General features: G+C 38.6%; 1 protein-coding gene across 1 annotated transcript; it reads left to right on the forward strand.

The window, feature by feature from the left end:
- The first annotated feature begins 19,436 nt into the window (after positions 1-19,436).
- Positions 19,437-20,084, forward strand: LOC107473819 (uncharacterized). Its single transcript, XM_016093406.1, has one exon. It carries the CDS (start codon positions 19,437-19,439, stop codon positions 20,082-20,084), a length of 648 nt encoding a protein of 215 aa, XP_015948892.1.
- The last annotated feature ends 2,577 nt before the right edge of the window (positions 20,085-22,661 follow it).

Here is a 22,661-nt window from a genome sequence, read left to right on the forward strand (position 1 = left end):
AACATCCCTAAAAGTAGCTTAAACTTACTAAAAACTATGTGAAAACAATGCCAAAAAGCGTATAAATTATCCGCTCATCAGTATCATTAGTGGGTGTTGCAATTGCCTCCACCCATTTAGATACATAGTCTACTGCCACCAGAATATAAGCGTTTGAGTATGATGGTGGGAAAGGCCCTATGAAGTCAATACCCCATACATCAGACAATTCAATCTCTAAGATCCCTTATTGAGGCATGGCATAACCATGAGGCAGATTACTAGCTCTCTGGTAATTGTCACAGTTACGTACAAACTCTCAGGAGTCTCTATAGAGAGTAGGCCAGTAGAAGCCACATTGGAGAACCTTGGTGGCTGTTCGCTCACCTCCAAAGTGTCCTCTATATTGTGATCCATGGCAATACCATAGGATCTTCTGTGCCTCTTCTCTAGGCACACATCTGCGGATTACTCCATCTGCACACCTCTTAAAGAGATATGGTTCATCCCACAAGTAGTACTTTGCATTAGAAATCATCTTTTTCATTTGTTGCTTACTGTACTCTTTGGGTATGAATCTCACAGCTTTATAATTTGCAATGTCTGTAAACCATGGTAATTCCTGAATGGTAAAGAGTTGCTCATCCGGAAAGGTTTTAGAGATCTCGATAGGAAGGAGGGACGCCCCTGCTACTGGTTCTATCCGGGACATGTGATTTGCTACCTGGTTCTCTGTCCCTTTTCTGTCTCTTATTTCCATATCAAATTCTTGCAGAAGCAACACCCATCTGATGAGTCTGGGTTTTGAATCTTGCTTTGTGAGGAGATATTTTAGAGTAGCATGGTCAGTGTACACAATCACTTTTGATTCCACTAGATAAGATCTGAACTTGTCAATGGCATAAACTACTGTAAGCAACTCTTTTTCTGTGGTTGTATAATTCTTCTGTGCGTCATTCAAAACATGGCTAGCATAATAAATGATGTGCAGAAGCTTGTTGTGCCTCTGTCCCAATACTGTACAATTGGCATGATCACTGGCATCACACATTAGTTCAAATGGTAATGTCCAGTCTGGTGCAGAAATGACTGGTGCTGTGACCAGCTTAGCTTTCAGAGTTTCAAACGTCTGCAAACACTCCGTATCAAAGACAAATGGCGTGTCAGCAGCTAGTAGATTGCTCAGAGGTTTTGCAATTTTTGAAAAATCCTTTATAAACTTCCTATAGAATCATGCATGCCCCAGAAAACTTTTGATTGCCTTAACATTAGTAGGTGGTGGTAATTTTTCAATTACCTCTACCTTAGCTTGATCCACCTCTATTCCCTTGTTTGAAATTTTGTGCCCAAGGACAATTCCTTCAGTCTCCATAAAGTGACATTTTTTCCAGTTTAAAACCAGGTTAGTCTCTTGGCACCTTTTCAGAACAAGTGCTAGATGGTCAAGACAGGAGCTGAATGAGTCTCCAAATACTGAGAAGTCATCCATGAAGATTTCCAAAAAATTTTCTACCATATCAGAGAAAATAGAGAGCATGCACCTCTAAAAGGTTCCAGCTGCATTACACAGGCCAAATGGCATTCTTCTATAGGCAAATACTCCAGAAGGATATGTGAATGATGTTTTCTCTTGGTCCTGAGGATCTACTGCTATTTGGTTGTAACCTGAATAGCCGTCCAAAAAGTAGTAGTATTCATGACCTGCTAGTCTCTCTAGCATCTGGTCTATGAATGGTAAGGTAAAATGATCCTTTCTGGTGACTGTATTGAGTCTTCTGTAGTCAATACACATACGCCACCCTGTAACTGTTCTTGTAGGAACCAGTTCATTTTTTCATTATGAACCACTGTCATGCCTCCCTTCTTGGGGACCTTGGACAGGGCTCACCCAGGGGCTATCAGAAATAGGATAAATAATCCCAGCCTCTAGTAGCTTAGTGACCTCTTTCTGCACCACCTCCTTCATGGCTGGGTTTAGCCGTCTCTGTGGTTGAACCACTGGCTTAGCATCATCCTCCAATAGGATCTTGTGCATGCATCTAGCTGGGCTAATTCCCTTAAGATCACTTATGGAAGAGCTGTCTTGTGTGTCCTTAGCACATGAAGTAGTGTTTCCTCTTCCTGTGGCTCTAAAGTAGAGCTTATGATTACTGGAAAAGTGTCATCTTCTCCCAGAAATGCATATTTCAGGAATGGTGGTAGTGGTTTAAGCTCGGGTTTAGGAGGCTTCCCCTCTTCCTAAGGAGTTTCCAGAGGTTCTTTGGTTCTCTCTGGTTCCTCCAGGTCAGGCTGAACATCTTTAAAAATGTCCTCTAGCTCTGATTCGAGACTTTCAGTCATATTGACCTCTTCCACCAAGGAGTCAATAATATCAACGCTCAGGAAGTCTTTTGGTGTGTCTGGATGCTGCATAGCTTTGACAGCATTCAACTTAAACTCATCCTCATTGACTCTCAGGGTCACTTCCCCTGTTTGGACATTAATGAGAGTTCGTCTAGTTGCTAGGAAGGGTCTTCCTAGAATGAGAGTTGCACTCTTGTGCTCCTCCATTTCCAGCACTACAAAGTTAGTGGGAAAGGCAAAATGGCCCAACCTTGACAATCATGTCCTCAATTATGCCTGATGGATATTTAATGGAGCCATCAGCAAGTTGAAGACATATCCGGGTTGGTTTGACCTCATCAGTCAAGCCAAGCTTTCTGATAGTGGATGCAGGGATTAGGTTGATACTTGCCCCAAGGTCACATAGAGCTGTCTTGGTACAAGTACCCTCTAATGTGCATAGTATCATAAAGTTTTCGGGATCCTTAAGCTTCTCTGGTAAGCTTTTCAAAATGACTGCACTGCATTCTTCAGTGAGGAAAACATTTTCAGTTTCTCTCCAATCCTTCTTATGACTTAAGATCTCTTTCATGAACTTAGCATAAGAGGGTATTTGCTCAAGTGCCTCTGCAAATGGAATCTTTATTTCAAGAGTCCTGAGATAGTCTGCAAAGCAGGAAAATTGTTTATCCTATTCTGCTTGGCAGAGTTTCGGAGGATAAGGCATCTTGGCTTTATATTCTTCAACCTTATTTGTTGCAGGTTTGTTTCCTACAGAAGTGGTTGGAGAAGCCTGCTTAAGGGGGTTGTTATCAGCACTTGCAGGTGTCTGATCCCTTATTGGCGTTTGAACGCCAGAATTGGGGGCTGCCTGGGCGTTTAATGCCAGATTACCACCCTTTTCTGGTGTTTGGACGCCAGAACTGGCCATCCCTTGGGCGTTTAACGCCACTTTCTTACCCTTTTCTGGCGTTTGAATGCCAGAATCATTCCTCTCTAGGCTCTTAATGTCCTTAGAGGGATTTTGGGCAGTGGGTTGGTCATCCTCTATCAGTTGTTCCTTTCTTGGCTTTCTGCTGCTTTGAGTTGAGACATTCAATGTCTTCTCACTTCTTAATTGAACAGCTTGGCATTCTTCTGTTATCTGTTTAGATAGCTGCTGTCTTGTCTGATCCAATTGTGCTTCCATATTCTGGTTAGCATTTTTAGTGTCTTGGAGCATCTCTTTGAATTTTGGGAACTGTTTTGTTATACTAAGCAATTGCTGATTGATTTCAGCAACTTGTTCTTGAAGACTAAGTTCAGTGGATACTGCATTAGCTTCTTCTTTCATGGAGGACCCACTACTTAAGTATAGATATTGATTTCTAGCAACTGTATCAATGAGCTATTGAGCCTCTTCAATTGTCTTTCTCATATGTATAGATCCACCAGCTGAGTGGTCTAGAGACATTTGGGCCTTTTCTGTAAGCCCGTAGTAAAAGATTTTTAACTACACCCACTCTGAAAATATTTCAGAGGGACATTTTCTTAGCATCCCTATGTACCTCTCCCAAGCATTATAAAGAGATTCATTATCCTTTTGTTTAAAGCCTTGGATGTCCAGCCTTAGCTGTGTCATCTTTTTTGGAGGGAAATATTGATTCAGGAATTTGTCTGATAACTATTTCCATGTTCTTATGCTTGCTGTGGGTTGGTTATTTAACCATCTCTTAGCTTGATCTTTTACAGCAAATGAAAACAGTAATAATCTGTAGACATCCTAATCTACTTCCTTATCACGTACTGTGTCAACAATTTGTAAGAACTGTGCCTGAAACTCAGTAGGTTCTTCCTATGGAAGACTAAAATACTGGCAATTTTGCTGCACCATAATAATGAGCTGAGGATTTAACTCAAAGCTGCTTGCTCTTATGGGAGGTATACAGATACTACTCCCATATGCAGCAGTAGTGGGGTTAGCATATGACCCCAGAGTCCTTCTGGACTGTTCATTTCCACTTAGGTCCATGATGGAGAAAGGGAGATGTTGTGGATTGTAAAATAGAAATAAAGTAAAAGAAAAATTAAAATATTTTTGTTTTTATTTTATTTAATTAAAGATAAACCAAATTGAAAGAAAGAAATAAAATAAAATAATTGAAAAATAAAATATAAATTTCAAAAACTAAAAGATAAAGAAATAAAAGAAATTCGAATAATAAAAAGATTAATAAACGAAAATTCTGAAAAAATTTTGGATATGATTTTCGAAAAATGAAGAGAGAGAAAGTGGTTAGGAGGTTTTGAAAAAGATATGTCTTAAAATTAAAGATGCTTGTAAAAATAAATAAATAAAAGAAAAGATTTGAAAAAGATATGATTTTAAAATTTGAAGATTAAAACTTTCTCAACAAGGAAACACCAAACTTAAAATTTTTCAATCAAAATAATAAGATAGTACAAGTAATTCAAAAATTATGAGTAAGAAAAAGATTTTGAAAAATTTTATAAAGGATTTTCGAAAAATAGAAAAAGAAAATTGAAAAAGATTTAAAAGATAAATTTTAAAATTGAAATTTTAACTAACAAGAAACTACCAAATGTTAAAATTTTGAATAAGTCAACTTAGAGAATTCGAAAACTATGAGTAAATAAAGGGAAAGATATTTTTTGAATTCAATAAGGAAAGAGAAAAACAATAAAATGACACCAAACTTAGAATTTTTAGATCAATACAAAGAAAATAAACACGAAAACTTTGAATGTCAAGATGAACACCAAGAATACTTTGAAGATTAAGATGAAAACCAAGAACAAATTTTAAAAATTTTTAAGGAAATAAGGACACAAAGGACACCAAACTTAAAAATTTTAATATTTTGGACACTAATAATTCGAAATTGCACAAGAAAAACAAGGAAAGACACACAACAAGAAAAATTAAAGATCAAACAAAGAAAATAAACAAGAACAACTTGAAGATCAAGAAAGAACAAGACATATAAAACTCAAAAATATAAAGAAAAATAATAACATGCAATTCGAAAAATTGAAGGAAAATAAAAACATGCAATTGACACCAAACTTAAAACATGAAACTAAACTCAAATAGAAGACTAAATTATAAAGTTATTGTTTTTTTTTTAAAAAAAACTTTTGAAAATAATTTAGAAAAAGAAAATAAGGATTTTAATATTTTGACCAAAAACAATAATAGAAAACTCAATTTTAGTGACTCTAAACCAAAAAAAAAGATAAATTTTTCCTAATCTAAGCAATAAAATATACCGTCAGTTGTCCAAACTCGAACAATCTCCGGCAACGGTGCCAAAAACTTGGTGTGGGAAATTGTGATTACACTTTTCACAACTCCGCACAACTAACCAGCAAGTGCACTGGGTCGTCCAAGTAATACCTTATGTGAGTAAGGGTCGATCCCACGGAGATTGTTGGCTTGAACCAAGTTATGGTTATTTTGTAAATATTAGTCAGGAGATTAATGATAAGAGTGATTGTATTTATGAAAAATAAATAACATAAAATAAATAGTACTCGTGATTCAGTAATGAGAACAGGATGAGGTTCCAGAGATGCTCTGTCCTCTGAATCTCTGCTTTCTTACTGCCTTCTTCTCCAAGCACGCATGGCTTCCTTCAATGGCAAGCTTTATGATCCTCTCGGATGAAAAATACAAGGTACGATCTCTGCATGGCTAATCAACTGTCAGATTTCTCATCTCGGATGAAAAATACCATGTACAGCTACCGCACGGCTAATCATCTGTCGGTTCCCACTAGCGTCAAAATAGGACCCTTGTCCTTTTGCACACTGTCACTGCGCCCAACATTCGCAGGTTTGAAGCTCGTCATAGTCATCACTTACCAGATCCTACTCAGAATACCACATACAAGGTTTAGACTTTCTGGATCCCAGGAATTCTGCCAATTGGTTCTAGCCTATACCATAAAGGTTCTAACCCCCGGACTCGGTCCGTGGATCAGAAACCTAAGAGATATGTACTCAAGCTGTCGCCCAATGAATACGTTGAGCTCAGATAGAACGGAGTGGTTGTTAGGTACGCGTTCATAGGGTTGAGGATAATGATGAGTGTCACGGATCATCATATTCTCCATATTGAAGTACGAGTGAATATCTTAGAATAGAATCAAGCGTAATTGAATAGAAAACAGTAGTAATTGCATTAATCCATTGAAACACAGTAGATCTCCTCACCCCCACCTATGGGGTTTAGAGACTCATGCCGTAGAAGATACAATATGAAGTGTAAAAAATCATAAGTTGTAAACTGAATCTCTAAAAGTAGTTTTTATACTAAACTAGTAACTTAGGTTTATAGAAAATGAGTAACTAAGTGCAGATAGTGCAGAAATCCACTTCTAGGACCCACTTGGTGCGTGTCTGGGCTGATCCTTCAAGCTTTCACATGCATATGCCCAAAGTTGGAGTTAAACGCCACCCTGGGTGCCAAAATGGGCGTTTAACGCCAAGAATTATGCCAATTCTGGCGTTTTACGCCAGAAAGTTTTAGGCTGGATTTAGATGCCAGTTTGGGCTATCAAATCTCGGGTAAAGTATGAACTATTATATATTGCTAGAAAGCCCAAGATGTCTACTTTCCAACTCAATTGAGAGCGCGCCAATTGAGCTTTTGTAGCTCCAGAAAATCCACTTCGAGTGCAGGAGGGTCAGAATCCAACAGCATCTGCAGTCCTTTTTCAGCCTCTAAATCAGATTTTTACTCAGGTCCCTCAATTTCAGCTAGAAAATACCTCAAATTACAGAAAAACATACAAACTCATAGTAAAGTCTAGAAATATGATTTTTGAATAAAAACTAATAAAAATGTTATAAAAAGTGACTAAATCATACTAAAAACTATGTAAAAACAATGCCAAAAAGGGTATAAATAATCCACTCATCAAGGCACATTGGGTCTTTGTTTGGTCTTCAAGTGCAACACATGGGCTTTACACGCATGGATTGCTTTGGCAGAAATTGGCTTCTATTTTTTCTCTTCACATTGCATGCAAGGGTTCCCACGTGCAACACATAGTTTCCTTTGATGATTCTTGTCCAGGGAGCTCTCTGTTTGATTCTCCTTCTTATGCCTTTTTTTTACCATGATTCCTAGCCTCTTCTTCCTCCTTGATCTTTGCAAATTCTCCTGTAACAAATGAATTCAAACTAACTCAAAGTAATGCTCATTGAATCATGAAGTCATTGTTTTTCTAATAGAATCAGTAGCTTAATGAGTGAAATTCTAACGAAAAAATAACCAAAGATGTGGATGCATCACATCACCAAACTTAGGACTTTGCTTGTCCTCAAGCAAACAAAGAATTATATATTCATAATTGAAGAACTAAACCTCAATTCAAGGGTGACTTGTAGTATTTTCACTAGGTTTGGTCAGCCTTTTAACTGATACACAATCTAGCACAAAAGTCTTGATTCTTGCAAGACTTCCATATCAATCATATTATAGAATCCTTTCTTATAAATTTCCACCTTGAAGCAAGCTTAACTCTTTCTTTTCTTCCACAATTTCTTTTATGAAGGTGCTTTGCACTTCGAGTCTAGCCGTGACTCTAAATGTTTGTCTTAAGCTTTACTCGACATAGAAACACTACAAGAACTTGATTGGGAAACCCTTTGAGTTCAAGTTGTCTTTTTAACCTTTCCAATCAGAGGTTTTCAGAGCCTTTAGCTTCTCTTTCTTTGGGGGATGCTTTGCACCTTAAGCCTAGCTGTGACTTTAAATGTTTTATTTCAAACTTTGCTTGACACAAAAATACCACAAGCACTTGACTAAAGAACTTTTTGAGTTCATATTTTCTTTTTAATTTTCTTAGTCAGTGGTGCTCAGAGCCTTTGTCTATTCTTTCCCTCCTTGTTTATTTATTTAAGTGTTAATTAGTTGATTATTTGTGCTTCTTCAAGGCTTTGTGACATATGAGGATTCTATAATACTCCTCTAGATTGAAGTCTCAAATAATGATACTCATTTTGCACTAAACACTTAAGCTAATTTAGCCTTCCTTACCCAATTAGTCATACTCTTTCTTGTTTTTCTCAACCATTTTCTTTGTCTTTTCTTTGTGATACATAGTTTATGCTTGCTAAGTGTAGCAAAACTCAAGAAAGAGCAAAATAAAATAAAATAAAATAAAATAAAACAGGAAATAATGCAAGAGAAAAGAAAAGTCAAACAGAATAGAAAGAAAAAAAAAATGAAAGATAGGATAAGCATAAAAGAACTTGACCACCTTATTTATCATTGTTGCCTGCATCATCATCTTCTTCATCATCCTCCTCTTAACTTTCTCTTGGTTCCCAAATTCCTAGTACGGAATGTTCAGCTTTGTCTTTTGGCTTTCAAAGTCTTTGGATAGTTAGTTCCTTATCTCTCCAGAGGGCATGCTCTTTGTTTTTCTTCTTAAGCTCCTTTTTATAAACTTTGGTCACCTATTCATACGGAAGTATTGTTGGATGTGCAGCATTTTGAGTCCAAGTACAATAGTTAATCTTGGCATGCATGTTTAGTTGCCAAGAGTCTTCGACTTCATATCGAGTCTCAGAAAGTGCTCGATAATCTTAGAATTCCTTATGATATTCATCATGCAAAGCTCTGAAATCTTGGAACTCCTTGTGATGTGCCTCTTGTAAGGTTTTGTTCTCTTGGAACTCTTTATAGAATTTTGTTTATTGTGTGGAGAGTTCTTGGATTGCGGAGTACACTTGCTGCCACCTACCTCTTGTTGTGGAGGAGTAAGGGTTGTTGACTCGGTTCGACTTGACCTTGAGGAGCTTGAGGCTGAGGTAGAAGAAGTTGTAAAATTTCTTCTTCTTGAGCTTGTGAAATTTCTTCTTCTTGAGCTCCTTGAGAAGGTGCTACTTTCACTCTCTCAATTATTTTCTTGGTGATTAGTTTTCCTATTGAGATAGGGATTTCATTCTCAATGAAGACACCGATGGCTTCACAAAGACGATGGATAATACTTGGGAAACCCAGCAGAGAATTTTGACCTAAATTAGAGGTAAAGTGACATAGTTTATTCGGAATGATTTTGTCCACTCTTACCTCTTCACTAATCATGATATAATGAACCATAATGGCTCTAGCCATAGTAAGCTTGGATCAGTTGCTTGTAGGCAAGATCAAATAGTGGAGAAATTCCATCCAATCCCTTACTTCGGGCTTGAGATTGCTTCTCCTTAAGTGGAGTGCCTTACCGTCACATCTTTGATCTACTGTACACCTGGTAGACTGATGTCTCTGACTACCTCTTCAAGCCTTGGGTCATTACTCATTGTCTCCTTGTAAGTCACTTCGGAAGATGAGGAGATTGAGATTCTCAACCGAAGAATCCTCCAGATGCTTTCAGGACTAAATTTGATCTCTTTACCTCTCACAAAGATTTTGTAAGTTCAGGATCTTTTATCATGGGTTTGTGCATCGGTAAGCCATACATTGGCATAAAATTCTTCAATTAGTAGTTGCCCCATCTTTAGGCAATTCTTCAATTAGTATTTGCCCCATCTTTAGGACTAGATCATAGAGGACTTGCTATCTCTTTCTTGTGATTTGATTAGTGATTTTAGGGTACTCTTTCCTTTTCAAATTAAATGGCCCTTTGAAGATAATCTTCTTGCCACAAAAAAGTTGTAGAATTTATTCTCATGCAATCTAGAGAGGAACCTTGTTGAGTCATATGCAGGAGTAGCTGGTACCTTTTCTTTCCTCTTGTTTGATAAAGAAAATTTTTTCTTAGGTGTCATTCTTTTTTATCGAGCTAGATGGATCAAAACCAACACCAAATTTAAAGATTTTGCTTGTCCCCAAGCAAAAAAAGAGAAGGACAATGGTGAAGAGAAAGAAGAAGTGTGTAGAATAGGTGAATGGTGGTGAATATTATGGAATTAGAGGAGAGGAATGCAGAGAGAATGGAAGAAGACTATGATTATGTAAAGAGAAGTATGAAGCAAAAGTGAATGAAGGAAGTGTGTAAAAGGGTAGTATTTATAATGGGAAGGGGAGGTAAAATGGACGATGGAGTTTGAATCTTGAAATCCAAGGGTGTGCATGGGGTGGGGGTAGTTTGAAACAAGCAAGGGAAAGGGACAAGGCTTGTAATACATGGGATAGAGTGTGGAATAAGTATGGCATTAGATTGATGGAAGCATAGAGAAAAGTGACCAATGCATATGAAGGGAAGCAAGGAAGGACAATGGCATTCAAATTCTTTTCCTTTAGGGGATGGTCTTCGAGACTTTGAAGAGCTCATGCATAGTTCCATATGAAATGGACCATAGGGTGGTTAAAATACTTTTGCAAGCACAAAAAAGATCAATACATGTGCATTACTCAATGGACTAGTGAAGCTAGCAGAGATTCCATAGGTGCTCACATGCTTCTACCTCCAAAATTTAAATAAAAATTAGAAAAGGAAAATAAAATATGAAAACAGAGAGAATGAAATTATGCATGAAATGAAACAAAGAGGATTTGATAAGCACAAGAGGGGGGACGTGCATGCACTCCCATGCAAGGAGCAACCTGGTAGCACGAATCCCCACACCTTTGTACTGTTGTACCAGCAAGTGTACTGGGTCATCCAAGTAATACCTGAGTGAGTCAGGGTCGATCCCATGAGGATTGTGGTCTGAAGCAAGCTTTGGTTATCTTGCAGACCTTAGTCAGGCGAATCAGAAGGTTGTTGGATTGAATTTGGTTAAACCATAAAAGGAATAAAGCAAAAGGGGTAGAAAATACTAATTATGAATAGGGTTAAGGATTCGAGTTGCTTTGTCTTTCTGAATTAACTCTGGTATTGCTGTCCTCTTTGCTTGTGAGTGATCTCTTCAATGGCAAGCTGTAAGCGATTGGTGCCTTTATTGAGAGGTCGTCAATACTCCTTCGGATCTGAACCCCAAGGTTAGTGTGGATCCATCTTTGCTTGAGGGTGAAGCGCATATAGTCCATTCTCCTTAATGATCCTACTTAAAACACCACAGACAAGGTCAGATCTTCCAGATCAAAGAATGCTGCATCAAAAGGTTCTAGCCTCCATTACAGAGACCCTAATCACCCCGAAATTGGCTGAACTGGTGTCTCAAGAAGTCCCCAACGAAGTCATGGATTAGCCGTCTGAGAGATGTATGATTCAAGCTGGTGGTGCATGCTTTCCACTGAAGTATTAACACAAACCCAAGTAGACGCAAGTGTTTGTCAGGCACGTTCGTCTTAATGTGATGAACAAAGCTGATTGTCACTGATCATCCTATCCACCACGTTGAAGTATGAATATACATCTTAGAATTAATCAAACACGGATCGAATGAAGAAGAAACAGTAATACTTTTATTAATTCATAGGACTCAGCAGGGCTCTTCCCCTCAACCTAGGAGGTTTAGAAACTTATACTGATGTAAAATACAATGTAAAATGAAAATAGGGCTGTAAAGTCTTGATGTTGTTCGAATGATTATGTACAAATAACTTTGAATACTAAACAGATGACTAGTAAGGGTAAAATAGTCTATTTAGTGCTAAAATCTACTTCTGGGGCCTACTTGGTGAGTGTTTGGACTGAGCTTTGATGAGATTCATGTGCTGTGAGGTCTCTTGGGCGTGGAACGCCAGATAGAGGGTCCTCTTTGGGCGTTTGGAGGCTGGTCTCTACTCTTTGGGCGCTGGATGCCTAGAAAGAGGGCAGGAAGCTGGCATTGGACGCCAATTTTGGGCCTTCTACTCCGAAGAAAAGTATGGAGTATTATACATTACTGGAAAGCTCTAAAAGTCAGATTTGCATAGCCATTGAGAGCGCTACATTTGGACTTTTGAAGATCCAGAAAAACTCTTCCGAGTGCAAGGAGGTCAGATCCGGACAGCATCTGCAGTGCTTTCTCTGTCTATGAATCAGACTTCTGCTCCACCTCTTCAATTTCAGCCAGAAAATACTTGAAATTGTACAAAAATACAAAAAATCATAGTAAAATCCAAAAATATGAATTTAACACTAAAACCTATAAAAAGATAATAAAAACTAAATAAAAACTATATGAAAATGATGCAAAAAAGCGTATAAAATATCCGCTCATCACAACCACATCAAACTTAAGTTTGGTTGTGGTGTGTTAAACACATAATATGATGCGTTACACGTATGGTCCTTTAGAGGACCAATGCCTCCCATAACTAGGTGCATTAGATGCACCCTCTTTGGAGTAGAACGCACGGCTCAATAAGCCCCCAGGAGAGCAAATGTTGGTACGTTAGATGCACCCTCCCTTGTGTGCAATGCATTAGGAGAAAAGGTTTAGTGGAGCCAATTTATGTGGTGCATTGGACCCACCAGGGCATGTGTGCAACACATGGGAATCCAAGGACCTAGGGGGCTAATATATGGTATGTTGGACACACTAGTTCTTGCGTGCAACGTGGGAGGAGAAGGTCCCAAGGGGAGGGACAAGTTTTGGTATGTTACACGCACCCCTTCATGCGTACAACACATGGGTAGAGCTAGGGAGTTGGTGGCTCTATTTTCCTTCCCATGTACAATGCACTACTATGCGTGTAACACATGGCATTGCTTAACACCCAACTTTGTCCTAGGTTTGGGTTCCAGGCAGTGAAATCTTGCAATTTGTTATCTCTATTTGCATTCATGAATCATAAACAAAAGAAAAGCTAATAAAGACTAATAAAATAGGAAATTAAAGGATACTAATCATTGTGTTGCCTCCCAACAAGCGCTTTTTAACGTCACTAGCTTGACAGTGCGCTCTCTTGGTCAACAGATAAATGTATTTCTGATGATCCACTTTGCTGCCAAGATAATGCTTCAATTGTTGACCATTCACAGTGAGTCTTCTTTGGGACTCTACCTCCATAACCTCAATGTGGTCATAAGGAGACACCTTAGTGATTGTGAAGGATTTTGACCATCTTAATTTTAGTTTTCCAGGAAAGATTTTCAGCCTTGAGTTGAAGAGAAGGACTTGTTGTCTGGGATTAAATGTTCTTAAGGAGAGTTTCTTATCATGCAATATTTTGGTCCTCTCCTTACAGAGCTTAGCATTTTCATATGCGACAACCCTAAGTGCAACATATTTTGATCCTCAAGTGCATTACATGGGCTCTTAAGTGCAACGCATGGTTGGATTTGGTGCAATTTGCCTCTGTTTGATCTTCACATTGCAGGCACCAAATCCCACATTGCATGCATGGCTATATAAAGCACAATGGGTCTCTATTTGGTCTTCAAGTGTAGCGCATAGGCTCCTATGTTGCACGCATGGCTTGTTTTGGCACCAATTGCCTTCTATTTTTCTTTTCGCATTGCAGGCATGGGTTCCCACGTGGAATGCATAGCTTCCTTTGGTGATTCTTGTCTAGGAGTTTTCTGTTTGGTCCAAAGAGTCCTTTGTTTGATTCTCCTTCTTATGCCTTTTTTTTATCATGATTCCTAGCCTTTTCTTCTTCTTTGATCTTTGCAAATTCTCCTATAACAAATGAATTCAAACTAACTAAAAGTAATGCTCACTGAATCATGAAATCACTGATTTTCTAACAAGAATCATTAACTTATTGAGTAAAATTCTAACAAAAAAACAACTAAAGATGCAGATGCATCACAATGATGCATAGAAACCTCCTCATAGGTGCAAGGATCAAGATTTGAAGATATGGGGGATTTGTATTTAAAATTCATCTTATCATAAGATAAATAATTTGAAATTGGATACATCTGAGTTGAGGAAGATGCTAAGCCTATTTTGGCCAATATACAATGATAACCCTTGACATATGAAGGATGACTCTTATTTCTAATAGGCCTAAGAGAGGCCTGTACATCATTTGGGACAACAGTAGTGGTTGTTGGTGCCACTGGCACTATGTGATCGTTAAGAACACTACTTGGCATGTCATTGTGATGCATTGGTGTTGAGTCAATGGTGGTGCTAAGAATGTCTTTAGTTGATGCATAAGAGTAATGAGATGATGTAAAAGTGTAATGCATGAAATCATTCTAAATGAATGGATCAATGGATCACTCTTCAAAGTTGAAATTAATAGTATTAGGCTAATGAGGATGCATGCATGATGTTGTAGAATTTGTTCATAAAAGCTAATGTGTCTTGAGACAAATACTTCTCTAGATTCAAGATCAACCAATGCATACCCTTTAGTGCCTTCTTTGTAACCCAAGAAGCACATCTTTGTCCCCTTGGATCAAATTTAGTTCTGCCAACACTAATGAACTGGCATATGCCAAGTGACCAAATGTTTTAAGATGAGTCAAGTCAAGTAAAGCTTAGTGCAATATATAATATGGACTGTGATTATGCAAACATTAACTTAGAATGAAATTTATGATATGAGTGGCATGAGCAACTGCGAATTGTCAAAAGAATTTGGAAACTTTTGAATGGAAAAGCAATACTCGAGCAACTCCAAGAATATGTTGATGCTTGCGCTCAACTATTCCATTTTGCTATGGAGTTTTCACAGAAGATGTTTGATACACAATACCACTTTTTGCATAAAAATCTTTTAAGAGAAACTCAGGTCCATTATCAGTTCTAATACATTTTATTTGAGTGTCAAGTTGAACTTTAACAAATTGTACAAAATTTTACAATAGACCTGAAGCTTCAGATTTAAGTTTCATGAAATAAATCCATGTGTACCTACTCTTGTCTTCAACCACGGTTAAGAAGTATCTATGCCTAAAATTTGATGGCAAAGATGTTGGACCCCAAATGTCCATATGGACAATATCAAAGCATTTATAAGTTTTACTAAAACTAGATGCAAATGGCAACTTCTTTTACTTTGCCAAGTGACAAGGATCATAAGGTGACAATGTTGTGTTTTTCAAAATGTTACAATCAATGAAAGAAAAATCATTTTGAAAAAGTTCAATTTTATTCAAAAAAATATGACCTAATCTAATGTGCTATAGTTACTTATTGTCAAAGGACATGGCAGCAGTTTAAGGCTCTTTGTTTGGATTATTTGAACCATTCAATATGTGTAATTCAAAAGCTGCAAATGAAGGTTGATGAAAATACATGATTGGACTGTTTATTGTATAAAGGACAATAACACACTTAGCTTCTCCAATCATCCTCAATGTAGCCTAGCCCTGAATTTCACACATTTGATCATTGATAAGCAATTTGCATTTTAAAGTTGCAATTAACTTTGAAACTGAAACCAATTTGAAGTCAAATGATGGAATAAACAACACATTTGTTAAAATCAAATTGTTAGAGAACATAATGGTACCAACAATGCTACTTGTTGTTAGACTACCATTAGACATTTTAATAATGATTGGTTTTATTTTGTTATAAACTATGAAATCATTCAGATAAAAAGAAACATGATCTGTGGCTCTTGTGTTTGTGACTTAGAGAGGAGATTTTGGTCTAACCATTGACAAAATCCTTGCATTAAATTGCAACAAATGGATTTTACCTTAATTTGAATAAAATGGAATCTGAACCTGGTTTGCAGTTCCATGAGAATCCTATTGTGCAGATTGTCCTTTGAAAAGATTCATCAAGACTTGTCTTTAGTTTGCAGTTAAATCGATCCTTGTTGTTTCATTCACTTCTTCTTGGTTAACAGCTGAGGCACTGCTACTAATTTCATCATAATTCTGCTTAATGGCCATGTAATTGATGGAACCTTGTTTCCTTTGTTTCAAATATGGATGGAGGCCATACTTTTTGTAGCGTGTCTCCATTGTATGCCCAAGCTTTTCACAAAATGTGAACTGCATGCGGGTGCCTCTTCCCCTTCCTCTACTTTCATTGAGTTCTCTTTCTCCTCTACCTCTTCCTTCACCTCTTCATTTGCCAAATGCATCAAAGGAATTGATTCTAGTTTATAGCAGTGCTTTGTCTAACGATTCAGAGCCAAAATTGTCAAATTGTCTCGTTTGATGAATGAGGAGAGAAAATACCATATCAACACCTGGAATAGGATCCATAAGCATTATGTTGGATCTGAGATTAGCAAACCTCTCATTAAGGTCTCTCAAGAATCGAATAGTGTGGCTCTCTTGCCTGTATTCTCTTCTTTTTGCTAATCCACAATTGCATTTATCTACACAAATGTGCAGCTTGGAACAGGTCTGAAACTATTCAGTTGTTCTCAAATCGTCTTCAATTTTGCAAAGTAAGCAGTAACAGTTAAATCTCCTTGCTTCATACGATACATTTATTCCTTCAATTCAACTACTTTGAATTTGTCTCCATGATAATAACGATGTTTCAAATCCTTTCACAGGTCAGAAGCAACTTTATTCCAAATAATGTTATCGACGATATCACTATTCAGTAACAAATTGATCAAGGACACAATGAACGTATTACATTTTTTCCATGTCTCAAACATCACATCCTTTTCTTTCGATTTTATAATGATTTCATCAATGAATTTCAATTTATTCTTTCCTTTCAATGCACGAATCATCGCATTGTTCCAGCTTGATCATTTGTAACATTCAGAATAATCGAAACAATAGGAGTTCTAGGATTCTCAACTGAATGTATGAAATATGGACTGGATGAATCTGCAACCAAATTCGGATTTGATTTTGCTATTTTAAGCTTGCAACATGCTCAATTGATTGAGAAGATTAGCGAGTTACTGCACATCCATTGATCTAGGTTGTGCGTATGAGTTCACTGTTTCAGCATTTTGATCATCCATGAATCACACCTTTTGAAATCAGCTTCTATCGTGAATCGATGAATTTGAGAAATAGCAGATTTAGAACTTTCTCTCAAAAGTTCGTTGATCGGAACACTCTCATCTCTCCTACATTCATCACACCATGTAAAAATTGTGTGCTAGAAAATGGAGCTCTCATCAATCTCTATGGTGTGAGATTTTGAGAGAAGGATGAGAATGAAGTGAAGAGAAATACATAAAATTTGATAAAAGAGAGAAAAAGGAAAAAAAAAAGAAAAATGAAACTTATGTAAATTAAAAGAATGAACTCACTCATGTGAATTAGTTACATTGTTACTATTTATACAAACTACACTCTATTAGGAGCTACTAGAAGGCTAATTGATTTAGCTATCATTCTAATTGACTTAATGAACTAGCATAACCAACTAAATAACTAACTTACAAACTAATCAATGAGTCAAATGATAGCGCCCTTTGATTCCAATAAAATTAAGTGAGGTGGTATGCATTTTTTCATGAGTTTGTTTCAATCCAATATTTTTTATTTTACCATAACCAATATGTTTTGCAATATAAGATATATGTATATGATTACTTTTTAAATATTTTTTAATGCATGTATATGTAAAAGTAATACAACACCTCTAATATTAAATTATCTTTCTTCTTTTCCATCTCTTCTTTTATTTTATTTTTTGTACCTTAAAAGTATTTCATTGATTTGTATAATTTTCAGTTTCTATGTAATTAATTGTAGTAGTCAATTCAATTAAATAAAATATTTTTTAAATATAATTATTTTAAATTAAAAATATTTTTTTAAATAATATTTTTTATTTTAAATTTCTTTTTTCATAGCAACAAATAATTAAATTTACAATTAAATTGATAATTTTTAAATTTAAACAGTAAATTTATTCAAGAAAAATTTATTTTAAAATATTATATCAGATTAATAAATTAATTACTCAAGTGAAAAATTTTTTATATGTGTATAACTGTCTCAAAAGCCCTTCATCATTTTTTTCACATTTTTGTTTGTCTATTTATATTTTTTTTGTCACATATTTTCTAATAATAAGTATCCTGTCCCTTTTATGTTATATTCGTTTTGTTGCCACATCATTTACATTTTTTAGTGTTTATTTATAATATCTTTACTTTAGAATTTATTTTTTCTATAAAATCATTGTTTTCAAAATTATGCTTAAATAATAATGTTATAATGCAGTTTCTTCAAATATATTTTATTATATATATAATATAAATAAAATAATTAATAAGAATTAGATGAAAATTCTTTTGAAAAAATCAGTGGTATACATTAGATTATTAGTCACAATTCTATTTAAATTTGTGCTATGTTTAAATTGGTGTATATTTATTTATAAAAATATTTAACAACTAAAATAAATTAACCAACTTAATATTTATTAATTATTGCAATAATTAATAAATTCTAAATAAATTAAATTTTTTTTGTCTTTTTAATATTACCATTTTATTTATTTTCTTTAGTGTTTAATTTCACCACCTCCGACCCAGGTCCAAATTCCGCCAAGGAAATTCTATGGGTCGGTTCCCGGTACCCGACCCGGCCGATGACCGACTTCACCACCTACGCAATCCATCACTACGCCTAGCAAACCGGTCGGGTCAGTTTCTCGGGGCCACGACCCGAAGCCCCGACCCGAAGTTCAGAACGATCAGCTCCCCCCACGTGGACAAGGACAACTTACAGGCGTCCTGGCCAGTGGGCTAGGTCATCTTTGGGCCCACCCAACGCAGTATATAATGGGAGAGGTCAGCACTCTCCCCGAGGTACACATCACCTTACCTAATTTGGCTATCCTCTCGTACGGACACTGACTTGATCGTCGGAGTGTCTTTGCAGGTGGGCATCCCCCCTTGTCTATCTACCGCCACTCCCACCGACCTTTGATCCTGGACCAAGAGCCCACTTCGAGTTGCTTCAGGGTCTCACCATCTCATCCCTTCAAGGTCTCCTGACCCGTCGAGTACCCGAGAACCCCAGGTAATGAACATTGGCGCCGTCTGTGGGGACCCTGAAGCAGACATAGAGCGATTCAACACTTCGGAGGAACTCTGCAAAGGAAGCAGAGCCCGCCTGAGCAGGGCAAGCTCGACAGCCCATGCCGGCAAACAGCTACGATCCTCCGTCTAGCCGAACCAACAAATTTACACCAAGACCCCCAAAAGACATCCCTTCGGAGGAACGGGGGCCGACAGCACCAAGATCATGCAAAAACTCAGGCATAGAGTACAAAACCTTGAGCGAGAGCTAAACAGAGCACGGTGAGGCGCGTACCCAGGCGACCTCCCGACGTACCCAAAGCAGGTCTGAGAGCTATTGGGAGTCCCAGAAAGGAAAACCAAGAAATAGAAGGACCCCATTATCATGGGAGCCACTCCTTTCTACCCCTCGATCCTCAAGGTCCGGCTCCCGAAAAACTTCGACAAGCCGACAGACATGAGGTACGATGGGACTAAGGATCCCCAGGAGCACCTCACAGCCTTTGAAGCAAGAATGAACTTGGAAGGGGTGGGTGATGCGGTCCGATGCCGAGCGTTCCCTGTGACGCTAGCCGACCCAGCGATTCGATGGTTCAACGCCCTCCCACAAGGGTCCATCACAGCTTTTGTGAACATCTTCCAAAGCTTCCTGGCTCGGTTCACGACAAGCATAGCCAAGGCCAAGCACCCAATCAACTTGCTAGGGGTTACCCAAAAGCCCAGAGAGCCAACCAGAAAGTTCCTAGATAGATTCAACGATGAGTGCCTAGAGATTGACGGCCTTACGGACTCAGTCGCTAGTCTTTGCCTAACAAACGGCCTGCTAAACGATAACTTTAGAAAGCACCTCACTACCAAGCATTTCTGGTCCATGCAAGAGATTCAAAGGGTGGCCAAGGAATACATCAATGATGAGGAAGTGAGTCAGGTTGTAGCAGGCAACAAATGGCAGCTCTCAAACCCCCTAGGTTGGCAGGCCCCCCAGGTCGACAGGTACAAAGAAGATCCCAAGGACGGCACCCTAGATAAGTAGTCCAAGCAACCTCCACGGGTAGGAAGGTTCACGAACTACACGCCACTTACGGCGCCCATAGTAGAGGTTTACCAACAAACTGCAAACAAGGGAATCCTGTCCAGACCTAGACCATTGAAAGAAAGAACGGGAGGCAACAAAAGCCTTTACTGTGATTATCACAAAGGATTTGGTCACAAAACCCAAGACTGCTTCAATCTCAAAGACACCTTAGAGCAGGCTATTAGAGAAGGGAAGCTGAATGAATTCTCCCGGCTCATCAGGGAGCCGAGAAGACAAGAACGAGAACGCTTCGAGGAAGATCGTAGCCGAACTGTCAAACAAAAACAAGAACCCACGGGGGATAACAATAACCCCAATATTTGTGGTCAATATCATGGTCGGGCGCGACAGCCCTCCTAAGTCCAAATCGGCAGCAAAAAAGGATACCCGGGTACTCTCCATCTCAACAGAAGGTCCCGTCGCTAGCAAAAGATCTCCCACGATATCCTTTGGCCCGGAAGATAAATGGTTTCACGACCTCCCCGACAACCCCCCATGGTGATCACTACGATGATCGGAACAAGATTAGTCAGACGAATCCTCGTCGATACGTGAGCTGATTCTAACATCCTATTCAGGAACGTGTTCGACGCCATGGGGCTCAAGGAATCTGACCTTAAGAGCCACCAGCATGGAGTTATGGGACTAGGAGATAACTACATAAAACCTGACGAGACGATCTCTCTCCCAATCTGCCTGGGAACTGGCGACGCCAGGAAATCAGTTATGGCAGACTTTGTAGTCCTCAGAGACTCCACAGCCTACAATATCATCCTGGGGAGAAAGACCATCAACGAATTCTCAGCTATAATATACACTAAGTTCCTGACAATGAAGTTCATAACGAACAAGGGAACAGTCGGCTCCATAAGGCGAGACCTAGAAACGGTAGTCGCCTGCGACAGCGCCAGTCTATCCTTAAGGAAAGAATCCAAGAGGGCAGCTGGCGTGTTCTTGGCAGACCTGGACATCAGGATGGAGGACAAGCCGAGACCAGAACTAGAGGGGGACATAGAAAAGTTTCAAATAGGGAAGTCAGCAGATCAGTTTACCTTTGTAAATAGGAACTTGCTCTATGAACTCAAGGGCCCCTCATGGAGGTTGTAAGGGCAAACGGCAACCTCTTCGCATGGACACCATCAGACATGCCGTGACTGGATCCCAAGGTCATGTCCCACCGACTAGCCGTAAAACCTGACGCTAAACCAGTAGCCCAGCAGCGAAGAAAGATGTCTCAAGAAAGGGCCGACAAAGTCGCCAGACAAACAGCAGGGTTACTAGAAACAGGATTCATCAAAGAACTCGAATATTCAACATGGCTGTCCAATGTCGTCCTAGTCAAGAAATCCAGCGGAAGGTGGTGAATGTGCGTTGATTACTCCGACCTGAACAAGGCATGCCCAAAAGACTCTTTTTTCCTCCCCAACATTGACACCCTGGTTGACTCGGCGGTAGGTACCATTTCCTCAGCTTCATGGATGCCTACTCTGGCTATAACCAGATCCTGATGCACCGACCTGACGAGGACAAAACGGCATTCATAACGCCAGGGGGTACTTACTGCTACAAAGTAATGCCCTTTGGGCTGAAAAATGCGGGAGCCACCTACCAAAGACTAATGAACAAGGTCTTCCATGACCTCATTGGCAAGTCAGTAGAAGTATACGTTGATGACATCCTGGTGAAAATAGTAGAACCGAACAGGCTAATAGGCGACCTCCAAACTGTCTTCAAAGCACTAAGAAAATTCAAAATGAGGCTCAATCCACTCAAATGCGCATTTGCCATGGATGCAGGGAAATTCTTAGGGTTCATGATAACACAAAGAGGGGTGGAGGCCAACCCAGACAAATGCGAAGCCGTCCTCAAAATGACAAGTCCTGGGTATGTCAAGGATGTGCAACGACTTACTGGGAAGCTCACAGCTCTATCACGGTTCCTCGGCGCCTCGGCAGAAAGGGATCACCTTCGAATGGACTCCGGCATGCGAAGAAGCGTTCAACCACTTCAAAAAGATACTCTCAAAACCTCCCGTACTCAGCAATCCTAGAGAAAGGGAACCCCTGTACTTATATCTAGCTGTGACCACACAGGCCATGGCACCAGTCCTTGTCCGAGAAGAGGACAAAACTCAACGCCCAATATACTTCATCAGCAAAGTACTGATGGTGTTTTTGTGGAAAAACGAATTTCCAACACACATATCCAACCGGCAAGTATACCGGGTCGCATCAAGTAATAATAACTCACAAGAGTGAGGTCGATCCCACAGGGATTGATGGATCAAGCAACTTTAGTGGGTGATTAGTTTAGTCAAGCTAACATTTAAGTGAGAATTGTGGCAGCAAAATGTAAATAGCAATGAACTTAAAGTGCAGAATGTAAATAGGCAGGAAGCTTAAAGAACAAGCAATGTAAATTGCAGAAACTTAAATGACAAGAAATGTAAATTGCTTGAATCTTAAATGGGTCAGGGATGTGGGATTGCAGAAATTAATCAAGGAAAAATAAATTGCAACAAGTAGAAGAGTAGAG

This window comes from Arachis duranensis, chromosome 2 (genome assembly GCF_000817695.3).
Source record: "Arachis duranensis cultivar V14167 chromosome 2, aradu.V14167.gnm2.J7QH, whole genome shotgun sequence".
NCBI classification, from domain to species: domain Eukaryota; kingdom Viridiplantae; phylum Streptophyta; class Magnoliopsida; order Fabales; family Fabaceae; genus Arachis; species Arachis duranensis.